At 34.8% G+C, this 21,675-nt stretch overlaps 2 protein-coding genes and 1 long non-coding RNA gene across 19 annotated transcripts; 1 reads left to right on the top strand and 2 right to left on the bottom strand.

Moving 5' to 3' along the window:
• Positions 1-112: 112 nt before the first annotated feature.
• On the bottom strand, positions 113-7,205 carry LOC106155398 (acidic leucine-rich nuclear phosphoprotein 32 family member A). 5 transcript variants are annotated; one of them, XR_015333246.1, is made up of 9 exons: positions 7,015-7,205; positions 5,209-5,352; positions 4,909-5,028; positions 4,530-4,689; positions 4,026-4,091; positions 3,634-3,645; positions 2,885-3,083; positions 1,248-1,320; positions 113-907 (listed from the first exon to the last, which is right to left on the bottom strand). XR_015333246.1 is itself a non-coding variant. In XM_087006872.1 (9 exons), the coding sequence occupies exons 1-9, from the start codon at positions 7,060-7,062 to the stop codon at positions 831-833; spliced, it is 867 nt and encodes a 288-aa protein (XP_086862998.1). In that variant the 5' UTR covers positions 7,063-7,204; the 3' UTR covers positions 113-830. The 5 variants fall into 5 exon arrangements, 4 of the variants coding, with proteins under 4 accessions (XP_086862998.1, XP_086863000.1, XP_086862999.1 ...); XM_087006872.1 differs by having other exon boundaries at positions 2,917-3,083; positions 7,015-7,204; XM_087006874.1 differs by having other exon boundaries at positions 2,953-3,083; positions 7,015-7,204.
• Positions 5,349-11,088, top strand: LOC147763485 (uncharacterized). Its single transcript, XR_015333250.1, has 2 exons — positions 5,349-5,785; positions 6,173-11,088. It is a non-coding gene; the product is annotated as an uncharacterized LOC147763485 (long non-coding RNA).
• On the bottom strand, positions 9,882-21,649 carry LOC106155395 (pyruvate kinase PKM). 13 transcript variants are annotated; one of them, XR_015333245.1, is made up of 15 exons: positions 21,455-21,644; positions 20,980-21,038; positions 19,444-19,470; positions 18,356-18,536; positions 17,883-17,974; positions 17,412-17,531; positions 17,064-17,250; positions 16,682-16,824; positions 16,318-16,445; positions 15,975-16,125; positions 15,519-15,671; positions 14,901-15,067; positions 12,205-12,323; positions 11,675-11,793; positions 10,917-11,087 (listed from the first exon to the last, which is right to left on the bottom strand). XR_015333245.1 is itself a non-coding variant. In XM_013530204.2 (14 exons), exons 2-14 carry the CDS (start codon positions 21,013-21,015, stop codon positions 10,858-10,860), a joined length of 1,734 nt encoding a protein of 577 aa, XP_013385658.1. In that variant the 5' UTR covers positions 21,016-21,038; positions 21,455-21,649; the 3' UTR covers positions 9,882-10,857. The 13 variants fall into 13 exon arrangements, 11 of the variants coding, with proteins under 11 accessions (XP_013385658.1, XP_013385657.1, XP_013385656.1 ...); XR_015333244.1 differs by lacking the exons at positions 11,675-11,793; positions 12,205-12,323 and adding exons at positions 13,398-13,516; positions 14,014-14,132 and having other exon boundaries at positions 10,948-11,087; positions 21,455-21,646; XM_013530204.2 differs by lacking the exons at positions 11,675-11,793; positions 12,205-12,323 and adding an exon at positions 13,206-13,324 and having other exon boundaries at positions 9,882-11,087; positions 21,455-21,649.
• Positions 21,650-21,675: the final 26 nt, after the last annotated feature.

Raw genomic sequence — 21,675 nt, 5'->3', positions numbered from 1 at the left:
TGCAAGGTTTTGACTGTTGTAAAGCTCGAAATAAACATAAAACCTCAATACACAAACCTACAAAACTTAATTGCTTTTTATCGTATTTACAAGACATAATAGCAAAGTTCAATTCATGTTTATAAAAAATTTATTGCAACAAAGAACAGACAAAAGTACATTGGAATGACCAAATCTGTACAACTTAAATGTAACAGATTGTAAAATATAATGAATTGAAAGGTTACATCAGCTATAACAATAATCGTTTGACGCTGGGCTGAATTAAAAAATGAGTGAGAAAAGGTTTGTCTGTTCCTAGGGCAATATTATATATACTGTACAAAAATGCTAGTTCACTTTCTCAGGTCTGAGAAAACATCTACAAAATTATACAAATATCAAGACAAGTCAAAACATTCTGACAGGAGATGGAGACCTAAACACTTCTGTGTAAGAATATAGGCATCTTTACACAATTCAACAATATTACCTGTCTGTTTTGTTGAAGATATTGACACTAATGTCAGTAACAATGACAGATGAATGACAGTAACAATGCGAAGACTATGCTACAATGTACAAATACTTCTGTCTTTCAATCTGATTCAGGACACGATGATTGTTCTATAATTTGTCACCTCCCTTAAATGTTCTTGCTGTTGATTGAAATATCACTAAAAACACCACAGCAGATTGCAAGCTAAATTTTGCAAACGCTGGAGACTGGTCCAGGTCAGAATTGATTTTATTTCCTGCTGCCTCTACTCTTCTGCGCTACTGTGTGCCACATGCACAGAGTGCCTCGATACCTATCATACCATGCAACATTCTTTTAAAAAGTTTTCTCTTTAATCATCCTCGTCTTCCTCTTCTTCCTCCTCGTCTTCCTCATCCAATTTTCTCTTTGTCCCCCTTGGTGCTTCGTCTTAAAAAGGATTTATCAGTGTCAAATCAACATTTATCTGTATTCAAATCTTATTCATTCAAAGCATTTTCTTTGTCTCACTACCACAAAATCATGAAAAGTCTCTTTAACAACCTTTTACTTTTTTACCATTCAAATCAAATATTTTCATTCTTATTTAGTTATGTTTCAATAGGCAAATACTGACTGAAAGTAATTTTGTCTTTAAAATTAAATTATTGTACAATTTTGTTTTTCTAAATATGATTTCAACAACACCAATTCCAATCAGATGCCAATTCACAGAAATATAAACAAAACCCAAGAAAAATTAATAAATCAATAAAGAAATCACTCTTACCATCTTCTTCAACTTCCACTTCATCATCATCATCATCTGCCCCTGGTGCAAAGTCTTCACCTTCACTGTCATCCTGAAGTGAAAATTTCAAAGAATGAGAAAAGATATCAAAAACGACTCGATTACATAGCAGGTTTTTGAAGTTAAATATATGCTGGGGTAGCGCTAACACTCGCCAATTTAGCCAAATGCTAAAACTGACATCAATTGGCTAAAGAAAAAGAGCTTGATTTGACATGTTTTAGCCAAATTATAACCATTTTGGTAACAAATTGACAAAAATGTGGTGATTTGGCTAAGCGAAAAAAATTGCTAGCGCTACCCCAGATATGACATTTCTAACGAGAGGATGAGGTGATGGTGTATTTGCACCCATCAGTACTAGTTACTACACAGATTATCCACTGCATGCAACATGCAAGAGCATAACTATATCAAATCACAGCAGAGATAATTTGCTCTTGCATGTTCCATACAGTGGAAGCCAAGAAGTTGTAACTGTCTTATCCCATGACTAATGCTTCAAACAAAAGGATGAAGCATACAAAGATAGAGACAAGCATTTAAGAATAGTACAAGTGCAAATATCCTATTGTTCCAAGCACAGGCAGTGGGATAACAACATTTGAATTTGTGCATATTTTTAACTAGAGAGCAAAGCTGACAAATATACAGACACCATACAGGAAACAAGGCAGCAAAGCTGTCAAATGTTTTGGCCAATTTTGATGCTCTGTTACATAATGCTTTAAAATAGCATAATAACTCCTACCCTCTTACATTATGTACTACAGATAACATGGACTGAAAACTAGCAAGTGATTCAATTCCATGTGATATAAAAGCCAATGAAAATGCCAATGTGTGAAAAATGAAAATTTCACACATAAAAAACAGAATAATTACTGTAAATATAAACTGATTATGCTGATTTTTCAAAAGCAAGCAGCCTCTTTACCAAACAAAGCCACTTTGTAAATTAAAAGTCAAACAAAAATATGGTTTTCAAGTTATGGGGCGAACGTCACAAAAATTGTGCAAAAAAAAAAAAAATAAAAAAAAAAAAAATAAATAAAATAAAATAAAATAATTAAATAAATAAATAAATAAAATAAAATAAAAAAATAATAATTACCATAAGTGTAAACCAATAATGCCGATTTTCAAAAACAACCTGCCTCTTTACCAAACAAAGCTACTTGATAAACAAAAATATGGTTTGGAAGTTATGTGTCAGACAGTGACAGTAATGACAGACAGACCAATCAGAATATATAAAGACACTCGGTGTTTGAAAATAAAAATATTGTATTTCTGTTCTAAATATGACATTTGTCACTTTTAAATCATATGAAAGTTTTTTATAAAGGATATTATATTTCTGTTCTTAATGTGGCATTTGTCACTTTTAAATGATATTAAAGTTATTGAAAAATGCTTTGCCTCCAATCTTTGTGTATATTTCTAAAGGGTATAAAAAACATTTGGTGTCACAAGAGTTGTAATAAATGTATTGTGGTATGATTAAAATTCAAAGAAAAACAGTTGGTAATTGCAACTTTCCTTAGAATAAACCCACCTGAAAATCAACTACCTAATTACTTTTTTTAACCTAATTCTATCTATACCAGTATTACTTTCATCATCTGCAAGTTCATTTCGAACTCACTTCCAAATCTTCTTTTTCAAGGTAGTCCAGACCAACCTCGTCGTCTTCCTCATCTTCTTCGTCCTCTACTCCTTCCTCATCCTCTTCTTCCTCACCATCTTCTTCATCATCATCGTCATCTTCATCTTCTACATTTTCTTCATCTTCGTCATCATCATCATCTTCATCTGAAAAAATACATAAAACAATATTGTATTTTTGACCAACTTTAAATCAAGAAAATCTGAACTGAAGCATGTAAGATCATATAGAGTATCAAATTTTGAACCAGATTTTAAAAAGGAAACCACTAATAATGTTATCTAGCATTCAATAATTTTTGGCATGCATCAAAGATTAAATACAGGAAGGCTTTGGGTCTTCAAATTTTTAATAAACACAGGTCTTATCCTAAACATAAAGTGTGAAATAATGGAACTGAAATTAAAAAAAAAAAAAAAAAAAAAAAGCACCTGTGCAGTCAGTCCAATCACCTAAAAGTTTATGTATACATATATATGTGTGTGTGTCAGGCAAGCTACCTCACTAAACCATAGACAAAGCAACAACTACCTGGGCTCACACAACAAACGATACCGACAACAACTAAAACATTCAAACCATTCTTTTTTTTTTTTTTTTCATGCCTGTCTGAAAAGTTTGCTAAAACAAAAGATTCCGTAAGTGTGAACCCAGTATGTACAGTGGCACAATACATTGAAACAAAAGTATACTCACAGACCACCTGGCCTGGAAAAATTAACACAAAACTTTAGTGTTTAGAATCTACATATATTTTTAAAAATTCATTTATAATCAACTGGGCTTTCCCCCCCTTCGTATATAATAAATACTCATTTGATATGACCTGGAAAAAGTAATACAAAACTTACTAGGATAAAGCCTTATTATACTTTAAGTCAATCTGGTTTATTTTTGGGAGGCGGAACTCTTCAGCTCTGATAAGAGAGCCAATTATCAATGAATCACTCATTGACATTAGGTGATGGTTAATGTACATTCAGCTACACACATTTGGCTAGTTGATAAAAGCAATATTTTCAGTTCAGCCACCTAGCAAAGTCAAAGCATTCTTTTGACTGATCACTGCAGAATATAATTAAATATACCTGTTACTTCCACTTCTCCGTCATCATCATCTTCGTCATCTTCATCCTCACCTTCAACTTCACCATCTGAAAATTTTATAATTATCTCATAAAACCATGGTTGAAAGTTGTAAAAACTAAAAATTCTGAAAACGTTCCTTGCATTTCTCATTGTATTTAGACCACATGAAAAAACTATCAAAATGACAACTGAAAATACTGGTTTCAAACAATCCTGAAAACTTTCACCCACCCATTTAATACAAAAAAAAAAAAAAAAAAAAAAAAAAAAAAAAAAAAAAAATCTATTGTTTCATCTTTAATCAGTGCTAAACCTGTAACTTCTAGTCAGTGATTCTTAAAATATTTTTCTGGGTTTGTAAACTATGGTACTTCATTGAATTTAGCATGTACTACAATATTTATTAAAAGAAAAATTTCTTCTTAACTACAACCCTCTTTCATTTTCAATGAATTGATTATACAACCTTTTTTTTCTTAATAAACCATTCTGATGTAAACTACCTTCTTCATCATCATCTTCCTCAGCCTCTTTATCATCCTTGTCATAGCCATCAAGATACTGTAGCTTGGGTAGTAATCTGAATACTTCTTCTCTGTAGTTTTCTAAGTTAGTGACCTCACAGTTGAATAAATCAAGGTTTTTCAAGTTTGGCATACCCTGCTGTAAGACGTGAAACATGATAATTAATATAAAGGATGAAAGTCAATTACAGTTCTACTAATCATTTTAACTACTTAATACTAATAAATACTATTTTCTTACTTAAGTTATCACTTTCAGTTCAACTGTCCAAGATGTCTTTGAAAACAGAAAAATGGATGTGTTAGCAAATGCACTTATTAATAAATGAAAAATAAATACAATCACACGGATACTCACCAAAGCTTCTAATGTGCTAATATCTTTTATTTTGTTCCCACTAAGATTCAGATATGTCAAATTTGTGCATTCACTCAGATTTTCCAAACCACATGAAATTCTGTTATCACTAAGTTCCAACTGAAAATAAAAAAATTAGTCAAATGTAACTACCAGATCTTCAATTACTAGCGTATGTACCCAAACTTTTCCTCACATTTCAAAATTAATTACTGAATCTTACTACAAAAGGAATCTTAAAAGAAAAACACTTCTTTGTCATGTTTATATGCATATCATGAAATACAATTTCTAACTTACCTTTTTCAAGTTTGTTAACTTTGGAAATTTTTTCAATGATGTGAGACCAACATTGATTAAACTAAGGGATTCCAAATTGACAAAATCACTTGTAAGGCCTTCTATGCTTGTGGAGCGACAATTATCCAGATTTAGGTCCAGTATCTGTAAAGTAAACATATCAAAGTAAGCCATCTTATTCATAAGTTAAAGCAAGAAAGTGCGCAGGTAAAGATATTCAACAAAAGGCAATCCATGACGTCATCGGCTGTGTATAATTTATTCGAGAACAAGACGGTCACGTGACAAGCTTGCCACCTTCAAAATGCTTTCCAAATTACTCAAATTCAGAGATAACAAGCAGTCTTTCGTCAAGACAGAGTCTTCTCTGACGTCTCATCTACTTAAGATGCAATGGGTGTCTTTCTAGGTTGATAGAAGCTGTAAATATCCCCTACCGAAAAATGTCTTCATATGTCCGTCACAGAGTACATTATAATCTTGCTCAGACAAAGGCAGCTAAGCTTGCGGGTACGCCACGTTAGGAATGGCGCCCAGGTTTTAAGCAGAAATTTCCTTTCCTAAGCGTAGTTGCTTGGTAAGTTTATGTTAAACTCTAAAATGGTACACTAGAGTTCACAAGGAAAATTAATTTAGTCCAAATTTGACGTTTCAAGTTGTTAAAACATGGATTTTGGGACGCAATTTTGAAAAGCCCGAGATCCTCGGCAAACAAACATGGCGGCGACCGTGATTCTGTAATGTGTAAACAAAGTTCAACCTTTTTGAAATTTGAACCAATTTTCTCAGTCAGTCCATGTAATTAACTTTAAAAGGCAATTTATTTTTGTTCAAACGTTTCTCCCTGTTTATTGAAATAATGTTTTAGTGTTTAACTTAAGTTGGACAATATTTCGGGCATATTTGATATCTAAAAGCATGGGCCGAAATGCAAGTTAATAAAGTAGGTCAATCCTTTTTCTAGCCATCATGCTCCTGATCCACTACTTAAAAATTGCGAAGCAATCATTAAGATATGACAAGCAAACTAATGAGCAACAAAAACATTCTGATCACTGAACTGCTGAAACATAAGTCGTGCCGTACCCAAACTTTCGAAAATTCAACATGGCTTCTGCACCGCAGACAACCAAGGGTCTGGTAGTGCCGGTGAGAGGCACGAGTGCTTTGCACGGTTAATGCTTGAACAATTCGTATTAAAATAAAATACTATGCTTGGACAACAGTGTTAACTATAGTATGTATGTGTGTGTGTGTAAACGAAACAAAGCTGTATATCTATACACACTTGATTCACATAACCGCAAAATATTGGTTCGCCGCCAGATTTCATATAATAACATCCAAAACAAAAAGATAAAATAGGAAGGTGAAAACTGGACATAAATCCAATTGAAACTACGCATTGTCCACTTAAAACACATTTAAGTGCAATATAGCATCGTGTATTGATCAACCATCCTGGGGATTTTTAAGTTTTTGAAGCTTCATTCTTACTCGTTGAGGTCAGGGCGAAGGCGCCATATTTGATCACGAAATAAATGACAACCGTTGTTTACACCACACTATAAAGGTCTGTGACAACAACACAGTGACACACATGCTCGTTTAAAAGACATAAATATAATTTGCCCATTATCAGTATCCGATCTTCAACTGTATGACCTAACTTACAAACCACTTGTACCGGCGAGCATGTGCTCCCATAGTCAAAACACATGGGCCTGACTGTATAGTAGTTGACAGTGTACCACTAGATTCCAATGCACTAATAAATAAAAGAAAACAAGAAACACAATGCCATACCTCCTCGGGCTTCCTGCCCCGCATTTCCAGCTCAACTCGCCTCTTCATCTTTTTTACTGTGATCTGTATAATATTATTACGCTCCTATCTCACTTTGCTACCGAAAGGTTGAATGCAATGATCGCCACAACGCGCGGGTTGATCAATGCCGCGTAGAGGGGTGTTGGTATTGATCAATTGTAAGGACCCCTCGAGCACGCGACTTTGTACATATTCATGAAGCGAATTGATATCTCACCAATCACATTTGGGAGTTGGCCTAATCCGTGACGTCACAGAGAACTTTAATGACAAAAGGCTAACGCACCTGCTCGACACTTGCTTCTTCTGTATACTTTCGAAGGAAATGTATTTAACATTTGAATATAATAAATAAAATTACACCTTGAAAATCTGCAAGCAAGCAATGCGACCTTTGTTAAAAGAATTTATTTTGTTTGGCATAGACATAAAGATGTAAAAATAAAAAGTGAATGCCGAGTTTTGTTTTAACGCATCGGTAAATTACTCAACACAAAAAACAAAACCCTCTGCTTGGGTCATCGGGCCATCCCTCGGTGCCAGACTTGCAATTGTCTGTAAAGATTTATTTGGGAAAACTTAATTGGAGGTAGGTGTACGTAGCATCAGCTTCAACCAATCCAATACCAATGTACATTATCCCAAGGAGGGGAAGGGTCTTTTTTCGTGCAACTCCGGAGATATCGCAGAAATGAAATTTATTCTGTAAGGGTTTTGGACATTGAAAGTTGTTTTAGTATGTCCAAAGCTAAGGAGTAGTCCTTCATAGTGTGTCGACAAAGGCAAGGTCGACCCTGTCCTTATTAAATATAACGAACAGACAACTCTACTTCTTCAGTAAGGTCATTGATTATTGTGCCTACTAATAATTAAAAAGTTGTACAAAAATAACTTGTGATAGAAAATAAAGGAAAGAAACATACGCAAATGGAGGTTGAGATACTGAAAAAAATACATTCGGAGCATTTGTTCCGAAATGTTTCCCAAAATAAGAACATGACGCCAATCATAATATCATTGACTTCACATTGATTTCCAAATTCACCAGTAGGCCTACTATCAGCCCATTTATTATTAACTTTTAACGAATAGTCTGATTTCTCTTTTGGCAAGAACTCCGAAAAAAAGGACGCCTGGCCAAATTTTTTGTGACTTTCATCTCGGACTCTCGGACGTGAGCAGGGAAATTCGTTATTTAGCAGCTATTCAAAGTTTTAGATATCGTCTGACTATAACGTCGTTTTAAATTTTTTGGAGGAAAACTTGCAAAAGAGAAGATATGTTGCATTTTTGTTTTTCTTTGAATGGTACTTGTTCGTTACATTTTACAATATATATATATCGCTTCTTTCAATTTTAATTTTTCCCAAGTTTACCCAAGTACTAAAGTTACGAGGGGCGTTCCAGACAATTAAGCTGATTACGTTGACTGCGCCTAGGCGAGAATCCCCGCTGAAATAACTTTCAATCTGAGCACAAACTAAAAAAAGAAGACAATTTGCTTTTGCATTATCTGCTTCTTTTAATAAAAAATGAAAAATAGGAAATAGTATTAGACTATATATGTTCAAAGACAAAAAGAAAGAAAAAGTTTGCTTAATTAAGTTCGTCGCTCCGACTTTAAATAAAAAGGTGCCTACTGAACTTTTTGGCGTCATGTTCTTATTTTGGGAAACATTTCTATTTTCTTGGGGCAACTCCCAACAAACACACACACACACACACACACACACATATATTAATGACATTGAAAATTCTTGTCATTTCATAATGAATATGGAAACGTGCGGGAAACCTGCTCGCATATCCCCTTTCGTGCGGCGTCTGCGCGGAGGCCGTGCGAAATCGTACGGATTCACGACCTCTGTAGCTTCTACGATTTGTCAAACTAAAACTAAAATAAATAAATAAATAAAAAATAAATAATCGAAAGCCCGCAGGCCGAGGCATTATCGCAGATGACATCGCTTAGTGCATTGTACGGGGTGAACTTGCAGTGGTCGTGGTAATGGTTGGACCTGTTGTTGGTCTCTTTTCCTCCCACCTTGGGTGGTTTTAGTAGGCTTAAAATGGTAAAGATGGCTTAAACTTTTAAAAGAGTACACATGTAATTCACTTGCATTAATTGGATATTTTGCGTGCATGGCCTCATTGGTGCGTAAAACCGTAAGGGGCTGTACCGACAACGCATCAATATTCAAGGAAGCAGCAGGGAAGTCGCACAGCAACTGCACTGAGGCCTTTGAACCGACAAAGCGTTTTTACCGTAAGTGACTTTAAATTCTTGTCGGAGGAATGACGCGGTACCTGCACGTAATGTAAACGTTATCGCCGTAGATACATGTCACAAAAATCGTACGGAAAATCGCATAAGATTTCATCGTACGTCGCCCGTGACAAATGTAACCTAGGCTTTATGCAGGTCATAGCTTCTTTTAAGAATTAAAATATTTGGGTGTAAATTAAGTAAGAAGTTTATAGTTATTTGATAAACGGTGTTTGCAAATACTATTCACCCATTTGAATCATGCATTTTCAATTCTTCTGAATTCAGCGGTATTGACAGGCCAACCTTATTATATACAAATTACTTTTGCTTTACTTTAGCAAAGAAATTCCAATTGTATAATACCCCAATTTCCTACTTGTTGAAGAAACTTTGTTCACTTGTCCTAATTCCGTTTTCCCCTTCAGAAACAGAAAAATTCAATTTGTTTCACACTATTAACACATTTCGTCACGTTAATAAATCTTCAAACTCCATATTTTGTCAGAGGTAAGAGGGAATATTTGACCTAGTAAAGATTTCAAAGTATGCTTTAAATAAACAACAAATGACAACAAAGTAATGCAATATTTTATTAATTTTTTGAACCAGGTTTGTGCTAATTGTTTGCAGTAATCACTGCACCAACATTTTTATTTCAACATATTGTTTATACAAAAACTATGAACAACAACAATAATAATAAATAAATAAAAAGAATGTCACCACTTTTGGTGAACCACCTTATGTACAAAGTTGGATTTTGTACATTAAAAATGTAAATGCATCATCTTAATGGAAACTATTTGACCACAAACAACTCATCAGAGTCACAGCAATTAACAGTCTTCAGGTAAGAGTAATTTCTCCTTTTTTCTTTATGTTATTTGTTAATTGAATCCTTTTAGTTCAGATAATGTGATGAAGCAAGTTCATCAATGAATGTGATAAAGTAAATTTATCATCTGTTATCAAAAAACATTCCAAAGGCATTGTTGTCTTGCCAAGGTTTACATAACTATGTTATTACAATTATTATGTATAATACTGATCAATCCCGTTTCTTCAGTACTATCACAGTCTTCAGACTTTTTCATAAAGTGCAACTGTTGAAAAATCAATAGCAAGAACTCAAGAACTCTTTTCAAAACACCAGCACTCAATTAGTAACCACACCTTCATATGCAAATCTTCTAACTGCTTTCATCAAAAAAATTCAAAATCAACACATCAGTTTGCTATGGCACCTTCTAAATGTAGACTAGTGTATGGGATGGGAACATGGGGCACAATCAACATCAATGCATTAAAACTATTTTCTCAGATCACTCTCTTAGCACAACAAAGTTAAGGTGTAAATATGTTTTATGTACATAACTTCCCAAATTAGCAACTAAGTTACACACCATGTGCACCAAACAATTGGCAAAATGGAGTTGAAACGGACATGAACATAGTAAAAAGGCATCAATGCACCAATGGGAAAAACTCCTTTGAAAATTCCCAGAAACTGAAGACAAAAACAACCCTGGAGCTTGATCTTGAACTATGACAGGTTAATCTGCATAATTAGTGATGTGCAGAGACCCAATGATGGGGTCGTACTTGGGGGCCTCCTTTGGCACTGTGATGATACGGATTGTGTTAGTGAAGCCAGCACCAGCCTTCCACCCTGTCACCACAACCAGTGGGTCTCCCTCCTTCATGAAGCCACGCTTCTTGCCCACATCGATGCTCTTGTAGATTCTGCGGTCCATGTCCTCAGTCCACTCAGCACAACGAGGCTCTTTTGAATTAAGATATAAATATATGTAAACACACAAAATATCATTTTTCTTTAAATATAAAATAGGCAACATAATAGGGTTATTATTCTATTTAGTGTCTTATTTTAAAAAGTCACATTTCACCTGTAGAGAAGTTAACACACCAATAATTAATCAAATTAATACAAGAGGTAGAATGCAGATATAACAGGTTCTTCTTTCTTCCTTTATCTAAACCAAAATACTATAATGTGAAATGTGTTTATGTTCTTGCTTCTCAGTTCCTTCCACCAAACTAAAATTTAAAGTCGATACTTAAAACTACAGTAAAATAAAAATATTTTAAGAATTACACCATTCCAATTTTGTTTGATAATGATGAAATTTTACTGCTACATGCCCTATACCAATCCTATCTAAAGTTCACACATTTATAGAAGGAAGATATTCTAAATATTGATTTAAGAATTGTTTTAAAATCTTTTGAGCCCTCTACCAAGCAACCTGGAGTAAAAGAGGTTACAGAATGATCAAAACTGTGTTAATTTCTGACATGTTTGTTATTAAAGCCAATCAAATATCACCATTAGTCAATCAAATTACCCACCAAGATGATGAAGCGGAAATACTCCACGAAATAGATGACATTGGCGTGCACATGATGGGGACCTTGTAACAGCAAGTGTTGGAATTCCAGGTCTATAAGCTGCTATGTTTTGTGCGGTTCTATGGTATACAAATATGAAGGATAGACAAAGACGAGATACAAACAAAGACAACATACAAACATAAACAACACATGCATGGATTATCTTATGGATTATCTCAGAAATAAAAAGTGCATGGAAATCAATCACCACAAGCACAATGCCACTTCTGTATCTATACCCACCAACAAAATGAATGGGGAAAAGACCCCGACACAAATGCGATTGACGTGCAATTTGGCCTATTCTTGTAACCACAATTATAGGGCACCGTGGCCGATAGGAGGCAAGGTGAAAAGCTGATCTAAAACAGAAATAGCCATATCCCTTAGGAAGCAGAAATATATGTCATTCCCTTTAAGTTGTTGATTACTGCTATAGCATGCACATGGATGATGATCTGCACCTGCACTCAAAGACTGATACCCACCATCATAGTGAATAGGAAAAAGGCCTCTATACAAGTGCACCTGTCTGGACACATATGCCACCCTCGTTATCACAATTATGGGAACACGTGGGCGGTACGAGGCAATCGAAAATGCTGATCTACAATAAAATACAGCTGTTGATATTAGAAAAAAGCAAATACATAAAAAGGATGCGAAGCTTCATCCCAAGCCAAAGGACCTGCCATTACCAATGCAGCCCTGTTCTGTCATGACTTCAGCAATATGCTTCACCCAGAACTCTGCTAACCTTCAAGTTTCTGCATCTCTTTTCTTTTAAAGTTTTTGTAAATATCTTTCTTACTGCCCATCTTCCAAAAATGGTTAGTCAGCAGGGTATTTGCTTGAAATTAATACATCCTGTTACCGTCCATTTTGCTTAGTTTATTTTCCTTAGTTTGTAGCTCTAAAGAAATTGTTTTTTGTAAAACCTACCATTTCAAAATTTATGGTGATGGAGGATTTCGTTTTAAGGAGCAGTAAACAGGAAAATAGCGTGTTAAAATTTATTTGCTACTGGTACTTGGTGTTGGCACATCTCTTGATTTGTTAAAGCAGCTACAAGCAAAGCATATTGTTGATGAGATGACAGCTGCTTTGGAGTGGTATGGAACTAGATTCTTGCAGATTACCAGAGTTCCAACACCCATCAAAAGCAGGCATTCATTGACCTATGGTTTAGATGTTACAGTTTTTATTTCAATGGAAACTGAAAGTTAAGTATAATTAATAAGCAATTTCGGATTTGTTGTATGTGAGTCCCATGCACGTTGGGTTTACCCACCAACAAAGTGTATAGGGAAGACACCCCTATGTAAATGGATCTGCCTGGCAGGAAGAGCCATTCTGGTAACGGCAATGATTGGGCACATTGGGCGCATAGCAGCAATCCTTGCTGGCGTTCTAGGGAACAAATAAATCATGCAAAATTACAACAATAATTCCATGCAATTTTGTGGTGGCTAGCTGGTAAAGTACCCACTTGGCGTGTCAAGGCAGAACAGTCCCCTTGTCAAGTGGCACTGTCTTGATACATGCTTTGTCCTGGTGATGACAATAACCACGCAAGGTGGCCGGTAAGAGCCAATCAACCTGGCTGTCCTAAGCAAAACAAAACAATAATGGGCACACACACTCTCTCTTGGGCATCAAAAACTTCATTAGCCATACCCACCAGTGAAATAGATAGGAAATAGACCTCTTACAAGGTGCCCTTGACGGGCCACTGCAGGCCACCTGGTCACTGCTATTACTGGACACCTTGGACGGTAGTTGGCGACCAAGGACGGTGTTCTACACAAAACAATGAAATCTGTGCAGTGGTTCTAGCCTAGGAAGCATAGTGTACACATACATAGAGCAAAACACATGAAAGTCAGAGGGGACGTGGCTGGAACATGTCTTAAGGTTTTTCATTGTTATCAGCTAAACGTGTCGTGCAATAAATAAATTAGACTTTGACAGAATTGACTCAGATGAAGTAAGTGGCATTGCTGTTGTTATAGTTGTAAGACCCAACTTGTAGGATACCCTAGTATCCATGTTCAGTTAGAGTAGAGAAAGATGCTCACACACGTATAGGCAGACCTCATTCAATCTCTAACAAACACACAGCAATGTAATGCCATCTTGATAACATGCTTAGAGTCAGACCCAGTCAAAAAATAAAATAAAATAGAAATCTGCTTGTTTAGTACAAAACTTTTCAAAGCCTCAGTCAGATGCAAAAAAGTACCCAAGGCATTAGACTAAATACAAAAATTTTTTTCAAGGACTCCACTTCCTCCTACCAGTGAAATGGATGGGGAAAACTCCTCGGGACATGTGAGCTTGCCGAGCCATAAAACCCTTCCGAGTAATAAGTATGACTGGGCAGTGTGGTCGGTACTTAGCAATCAGGAAAGCACTTCTATAGGAGAAGAGAAAAAAAAAAAAAGAACCAGAAATTGCAAAAATAGAGATTCAGGATGAAGTTAACATACAATAACTCTTGGTTCATCAGGGACTGAAAATGTTATATCGAGCAACAACTGAAATGTACAAGCTGGTAAGGTAAACCCTCTCTAAGAAGATGTGCATAACCTCAATTTGGGCCATCACAGCAGTTTTACATAAACCACTTTTATATGACAAAACATTTAAGTACATTTGCGAACAAATGTTATTGTACTTATTTCATACATATACAACTGCTCCTGCAAATATTACAACATTTAGTGGGTAAAATGTGGCAAAATATAAGAGACAGGCCTCATCAGCAGAAATTCCTGCAATAAAAAAGTTTAAAGCAGAAAAAATACTTATGAGCATCCATGCTTATTTTTTAACCTAATGATCCATGCATGCAATGGGAAGCAATAAAATTTAAAAATTTACTTGCTTCATTATTATTCGTATAACAAAGCAGTTACTATATACAATTTTTTTAATATAATGAACCTAATATATTCGCTTAATCTTTAAATTACACTATTGGTCTTAATACTCATTTAAATTGGTATCAATATGGACTAAAACCAAGTATGACCCACTGAAAAACACAAGTACATCTACTATCTAAAGCATTAAAATATCATAGTGAGAAAAGAATTAAGACTGTATTAACCATCAGAGATTTAACTTGCATGATTTAACAGTTACTATAATCAATGGTATATAAATATAGTCCTAACATTACCTTCCAGTAGTTGTAACCACGATGATGGCAGCAGCTTGTACAGTAATAGCGGCTTGCACTGCGCCTATGGCAGTGGCATGGGTGGTGTCAGTGGGTATAGGAGTCTCACGTCGCAGTTCTTCAAACAGCTGTCTGTGAAATACTGCAGATTCTGCCTCTCTACATACCTAAGTAAATACAGTCACGTTGAAAATATAGATCTAACCTGATAGATCTATAGATCTAGTAAAGCATCAAACTAAGTCTTTGTAACAGTTTCAACAATTCCACAATGTCAATTTGATATAAAAGTAAATTTTTCCTTTGAAAATATGAATCACATAATTACTAAGACTCCAAAATTTTTCTATAATAGTAAGCAAAGTGAACCACTGCTCTGAGGCAAGTGACAAGTAGATTGGATTTTCCAGTCTTAAATTAGGAAGATTTTTCAAAATCTATATCAGTGGCTGTATGTGATTTCATCTTCCTACTAGTCAATTTTGAATTTGACAAGTGGTATTTAAAGGGCCAACTAGTCCCATTTAGCAGTGGACTGAAAAGTTTCAGACAAACCAATTTAGGATTCTATTTTCTTATTATTTTCCAGTAATGAACAACTTCCAAGTTGTTACATACATGATGCATCATCTTCAGGGCTTCCAGAGGATATTTTCCTTTGGCAGTTTCTCCCGAGAGCATGACACAGTCTGCTCCGTCTAACACTGCATTGGCAACATCGCTGGCCTCTGCTCTAGTTGGACGTGGATTACTTATCATGCTCTCCAGCATCTACAGAATCAAATTCAAAATGACCACTGGTTTGTAAAACTGAATTTTTAATAGAAAACTGGAATAATGACTTCTTGTAGGCATGTGATAATGTATAACTGAAACAAAAGTTTCACTTTAAAACCATGGAAGGTTTTTCCTGTTAAATTACAAGTGATTAAATAACTGAATTTCTTTCTTTTAACTTTTAAAATCAGACACAAAATTCTCATCTTTTTATACAATTAAGCTTTTTTGGAAATCTTCAATTTTTGGAACATAACTAAATTTCTTCTTCTTTCAGAGGCTTTTCTTCACACTCACCTGTGTGGCACAAATGACTGGTTTTCCTGCTCTGTTACAGCGCCCAATCATCATCTTTTGTGCCAGAAATACCTTTTCAGGGGGGATCTCAATACCTAGATCCCCTCTGGCTACCATGATGCCATCTGCCTCACTGAGAATGTCATCAAAACTGGAAAAAAACAATGGTTTATACACAATTATTGCACTGCTTTATATTTAGTTCAAACATTCTCTGCATAGACAGATCAGGCTTCATTTTTCAGTTATGTTGTTTTCGTATTTTAAAAATTTTATATCTTAATTGCTGTAAAATTTGATGTTATATCTCCAACTCAATGAAATAAAAAAAAAGACATCTTACTGTTGAATGCCTTCTTGGTTTTCAATTTTGGCAACAACTCTAATGTAAGCTCCCTTCTCTCCCAAAATCTCACGAATTTGTTTGATGTGCTCCCCACTTCTTATGAATGACGCAAAAATTATGTCAATCTGTAATGAAAAAAAAAGTTTTCATTGAAAAAAAAAAAAAAAACATCTATGGATATTTGAGGATTATGAAGAAAAAGAAGAGTTAATGTCACTACCAGTGGCCACACAACCAATACCAAATATTAGATCTTTGAATTCTTAAGGCTTAAACAAAGTTGCATGTATTTTTAAAGGGATTTGATTCTTTATAAATGCTTTTGAAAAAAAAAAGGCCAATTAAACTTGGGGTGTTGTACCTCTTGTTCCACTGCAAAAAGTAAGTCACTTTTGTCCTTTTCTGACACAGCTGGTAGGTCCGTCTCCGTGCCAGGGAGATTCACACCTTTTTTGCTGCCGAGATCCCCTCCATTTTCTACCTCGCATCGTAAAAAGTCATTGCCTAAAATCAAATGAATGTTGTATTAAAACATACAATTTTTTTGTTAAATTAGGCTCAATAGAAATCTTGTCAAACACTGGACAAGTCACAAAAATGTTAGCAAAAATAGTTCATGCTCTAAAGGAGAAAATACAGGCATATTCATGAATAAAATATAAAGGCCACCTAAAGATGCTATGCTATAATAAGTGATGGCTGTCCCAAATCACAGTATATTAATTTTGTGAACACCGACTTACCTACTTCTTTTACGATTAAAGAAATCAAACCATCATCTATGAAGATTCTTTTCCCAGGATTCATCACTTTAGTTATGTTCTTGTAGTCAACATGCAGATGGTTTACATCGCACTGTTTTTCGTATTTGTCATCAGTTGTGATTGTAACCTCCTGGCCTTTCGTAAGATGGACTATAGCAGATGCACCCTGCAAGACAAATAGGAACTGAGAAACAGCAAATAATGTTGTTTTTTTTTTCTTTTTTCATCAATTTCATTTACCTTTTACTTCATGAACATCAAATAATCATTCATTATAAGAACACTGAAAAATACACCAGTTCAACATCTACATTTTTGTCTACATACCCCTTGAAGTAAACCTGTCCTAATTTCAGGTCCTTTTGTATCCAAGGCAATAGCTGTAGGTCTAGGGTGGCTGAAATCTGCTAGAGCCTCACGGATTATTCTGATAGTTTCCTCATGATACTACAATAAATGTACAAAACAGTACATATTATTTCATATACATACAACATGTATTCAATTCTATAAAAGAGATTTGAATGAATGACAACCAGCACCAATAACTTAACCCAGGCTTTCACACCAGCTGTTATAAAAAGTTTTCCAGGCTGAAGGACTTTTCGTCAGACGAACTGTACATTCAAACTGATGGTTCTTATTGCTGTTGGTCTCTCAGATTGTCTGAAATTTTCTAATGGTCCTTTAAAATGTTATTAGTCATGACTGCTACGATCTGCAGTTTCAGTATGCCCGTGCTTGGCACAGTTCTAAGCACAATATACCTCATTTTATGCTAAACAAATCTTAACTTACTTCATGGTCTCCATGAGAGAAATTAAGTCGACAAATATTCATTCCTGCCATCACCATGTCTTCAATCATGTCCTCTGAGCGGCATGCTGGACCTGAAGTTATCAGAAATTAACAAAAACATACACAGACAAATAGATATGCAACTTGATCATCACATAACATAAAGAACTTTTTAAGCCAAAATTATGACATGGTCTTTGGTCTTGAATTATGTCTTACATTGTTCGTCTTCTTTTCGATCACAATAACATCAAGCATTGTTGAAGTACCTAACTACCAGTATTAGATCTATTCATCTTCAAGTTGTTTACAAAAGAAATTTAAGTTACTTATCTGATAAAACATATGGGAATTCTACTGTATTCATCCCTTTTACCTTTCCAAAGCTTAAGATTTCTGAAGCCCACCCAGTCTTTGTGACCAGTGGACTAAAACAATTAAGGCCCTGACTGTGTATGATCACAAATACATACCAATTGTGCAAATGATCCCTGTCATACGCACTGAGTGAGGTTCAGAGTCGACATCCAGAGCACACATGTGCTGTAAGTGAGTGAAGGCCTTATTGGCCTCCACCTGTTGTTTCTGTACATAGTATTCACCAACATGTTCTTCTTCTTCAGTACGGAAACGCTTACTTTTCCTCCGCATCGCCTGGAAAGACAAGCAATCAATGATCAATCATTGAAAATCAAATAAAACAGGTAATCACTGAAAACCCACTTCAACTGACCAAAGATCCATACCACATGCTATATTTTCCCACAAATATAGAATGGAAATTGCACCCCCCCCCCCTTCAAATGAAAATAATAATAATAATAATAATACAGTAATTCAAATATATAAACTAACAAGGACTCTATAATATATTTTTTTTAAAAACTGCCTCTGGCTTGGGCATAATCCAACAGTTTTGGCTCAGTCTTCACAGTGAACCACAAGCAGTGATACAAGATAATGTACATCTTCCTGGAAATATCCCAGCAACATAACTGGTTGTATATAGGAAACCACAGTCTGTGGGGAAGTTGTGCTAAATATAAAACAGAGTTCAGGGACATTATAGCAGTATTTTCCCTGTAACACCTCTTCATATTCAAAATAATATTATACCTTTTACTCTCTCAAACTCAAAAGAGAGGCAAAGTTGTGGCCAAATGATTTCAAAACTTTTAAAAAATAAATTGTCATTATAAAAAAAGATAATTATAATAATAATAATAATAATCTGACACATACTGTGATTTAGTGTAAAAACTGTTTTTATCTCATTCTCTGTTGTTCTCCACAGCAATATATGCTTATCCTTCTGTTAAACATCAATTCAATTTGGAATGATTTTTCTTTATCACTTCATTCAAAGACATGCAGTCAGACTACTGTGGCATAAGAATTCCCTACCATGTCATTGTCATTCATAACTAAAATACATCAAGATACATACTAAAACCTACATTTTCAATATCATAACTATTTTCAAATTTTTTTATATAATGAAAATAATTTTCCAAAAACAAATTAATGGAATAATTACATAAGTTGATTTATTAGTACATACCAAAGTTGGATCAGCTTTGCTTGCCATCTGAAATAAAATAATAGATGATGATGCTAATAATAATACCATAATAATTTAACTTATGTACCAAGAAAGATACTACCAAGTTAACATCTATGTTTGGACTGTAATTTTAATAAAACTTGGCAAAGATGTCAAAGCATGTGAACAGTGTATTACAATTATTTATTATGTTTGGCTTTAAAGATACCCAAGGTCTATCAAGGTCTATCAATATAAAAAAATTATATATGATACATTAAAATGAATTTTAAATCATCTATTTGTATTGCACTTGAGGGTTAACAGTATAGATACAGTACAAATCAGTGAAGTATATGTAATACATATGAGTGTAAAATATATCTGGGTGCCACTTGACAAGTAGAATATCTTATTTATACTATGACACATATTGTGAACAATAAACCCAGACATGCAGCAACTCACATACACATGCGTGGCATGTTTTAAATGTGAGATATCTTTTGTTCTCAACATCAGCCATGGTACAAGGGCTATGGTATATCCAGTTTTTATAGTGGAATAAATCATGAACACTAACATTACACGTGACTCCACTGACCTATTTAATGCATGGCTTCAGAGTTTATGGTATCATTCTACCTGAGATATTGCAGTAAAGAAGAGGACATGTGACTGTATAAATATAAAACACACTTGGATTCTCTCTATTTTTTTGTCACTATATCATAGAGCTACGCATACATGTAATGTCACATACAGAGTAGGTACCCATGGCATATTTATAAAACAAAAACAAATAAATAAAAGAAGTATCATTATATTTGGTACATGCTTATTGTACATGTAGCTACACTCAACTGTGGCATTTATACATTGTAAGATATGGTTGCATAACCTTTCTTTCAATATATACCGAATAACAGTGAAAGCAAATGATTGAGTGTTCCAAAGTAATTTTAAAGTTCATAATATCATATCATATGTACCTAAACTTACTGTTCTAGGTTTAAAGTCTGTGATATCCAAGTTCTTCAATTAGATGAACTACACTGTATTGCAGATGTATTAACAATAAAGAACCTAAGAACTCATAAAAGTATATATATACATATAACTGCTACCTAGTCAGCCTCAGTAGAATGCCTGAATGATATGTTCTACAATTAATGTGTCATTCAAGTCACAAGACAGGCACCTATATTTAACAGGCATTTGACAAGGGCAGGGGTCTTCGTCTTCCTACAGGTCATCACTTTCACCAAATATGGTATGCAGGTGGTATGTGATTCAATTCCTATCAAAGTTACAAATCTAAATATAACATTATCTAAAAGCCAACTTCAATTATCAGTCCCCAATTACCGGTAATATTTCCTAGTATGAGTAACCCATGTGGGCAGTGCACTTCCTCCACCCTTTGACCAATGATGACAGAGAGGTACAAGTATTTTATTCCGAAATGTTTTCATATCTAAAATTACACAAAATTAAACGAACATTTCATGATGATATTACATGTTCATGAATACTAGCAATTTATTATCTCACCTGACGGACCTGATCTGAATTGGTTGTCGGATCCATTGCAGTGAACACGAGGTTTCCTACTAATATAACCGGCACGGGTTTAAATGGGGCAACTTGTATGCAGTGCAATCTACTTCGCAAGCTGACATGTGGGTGTCAGAAATTTGCCCAGACACTGGTGCTTATTGGCTGAGTAACATTTTATAATATATGAATATTCATCACACATTGTCGCACGATAAGATTGCTTGGGCAGTGACTTTTTTTATCAAATTCTCACTGTCAAGGCACATAATACATGGGCAAATATTCAACTTTCCACTTAGCACTCGCCAGCTATATTTGGAACACAAAATTTAGCTTTTACAGAATTTGTGACACCGACATTTTTTTCACAGCTAACACAAAAAACAACATGACTGTGCACTGTAACATGCCCTAAGATATTATTAATATAATGCAATAACTTAACTGGAGCCTTATTTTTCCAACAAACCTTTAAAGCGATGCTTGTGGGGATGTTCTAGTCGCAGCTTTGGAGCAATATTTTCTCTTTTCCAGGAGTGCGGAGGGATCTCCGTGATTCCGTGGAAAATAGTACCAAGCTGTGTCAAGTCAGGTTAGGTCAGGTGCAGTGACTGTTATGAATTTGATATCGGAGGTACAGGATGCATCTCAAGATTGCAAAAAGAACAGCATAAAATATATGAAGTTGGT

Source organism: Lingula anatina, chromosome 2, assembly GCF_051362555.1.
Source record: "Lingula anatina isolate TDL-2025a chromosome 2, LinAna3.0, whole genome shotgun sequence".
Taxonomy (NCBI): Eukaryota; Metazoa; Brachiopoda; class Lingulata; order Lingulida; family Lingulidae; genus Lingula; species Lingula anatina.
This window is presented reverse-complemented; position numbering and strand designations above follow the sequence as displayed.

Coding starts and splice junctions, on each gene's coding strand:
- LOC106155398 (XM_087006872.1), bottom strand. CDS start 7,062: ATGAAGAGGCGAGTTGAGCTGGAAATGCGGGGCAGGAAGCCCGAGGAG. Junction 4,690..4,908: donor TTAGCACATTAGAAGCTTTG/GTGAGTATCCGT, acceptor CACGTCTTACAG/CAGGGTATGCCAAACTTGAA. Junction 4,092..4,529: donor GGAAGATGATGATGAAGAAG/GTAGTTTACATC, acceptor TAAAATTTTCAG/ATGGTGAAGTTGAAGGTGAG.
- LOC106155395 (XM_013530204.2), bottom strand. CDS start 21,015: ATGGATCCGACAACCAATTCAGATCAGGTCCGTCAG. Junction 16,126..16,317: donor AACCAAGAAGGCATTCAACA/GTAAGATGTCTT, acceptor GTTTTTTTCCAG/TTTTGATGACATTCTCAGTG. Junction 15,068..15,518: donor CCCTGAAGATGATGCATCAT/GTATGTAACAAC, acceptor GTATTTACTTAG/GTATGTAGAGAGGCAGAATC.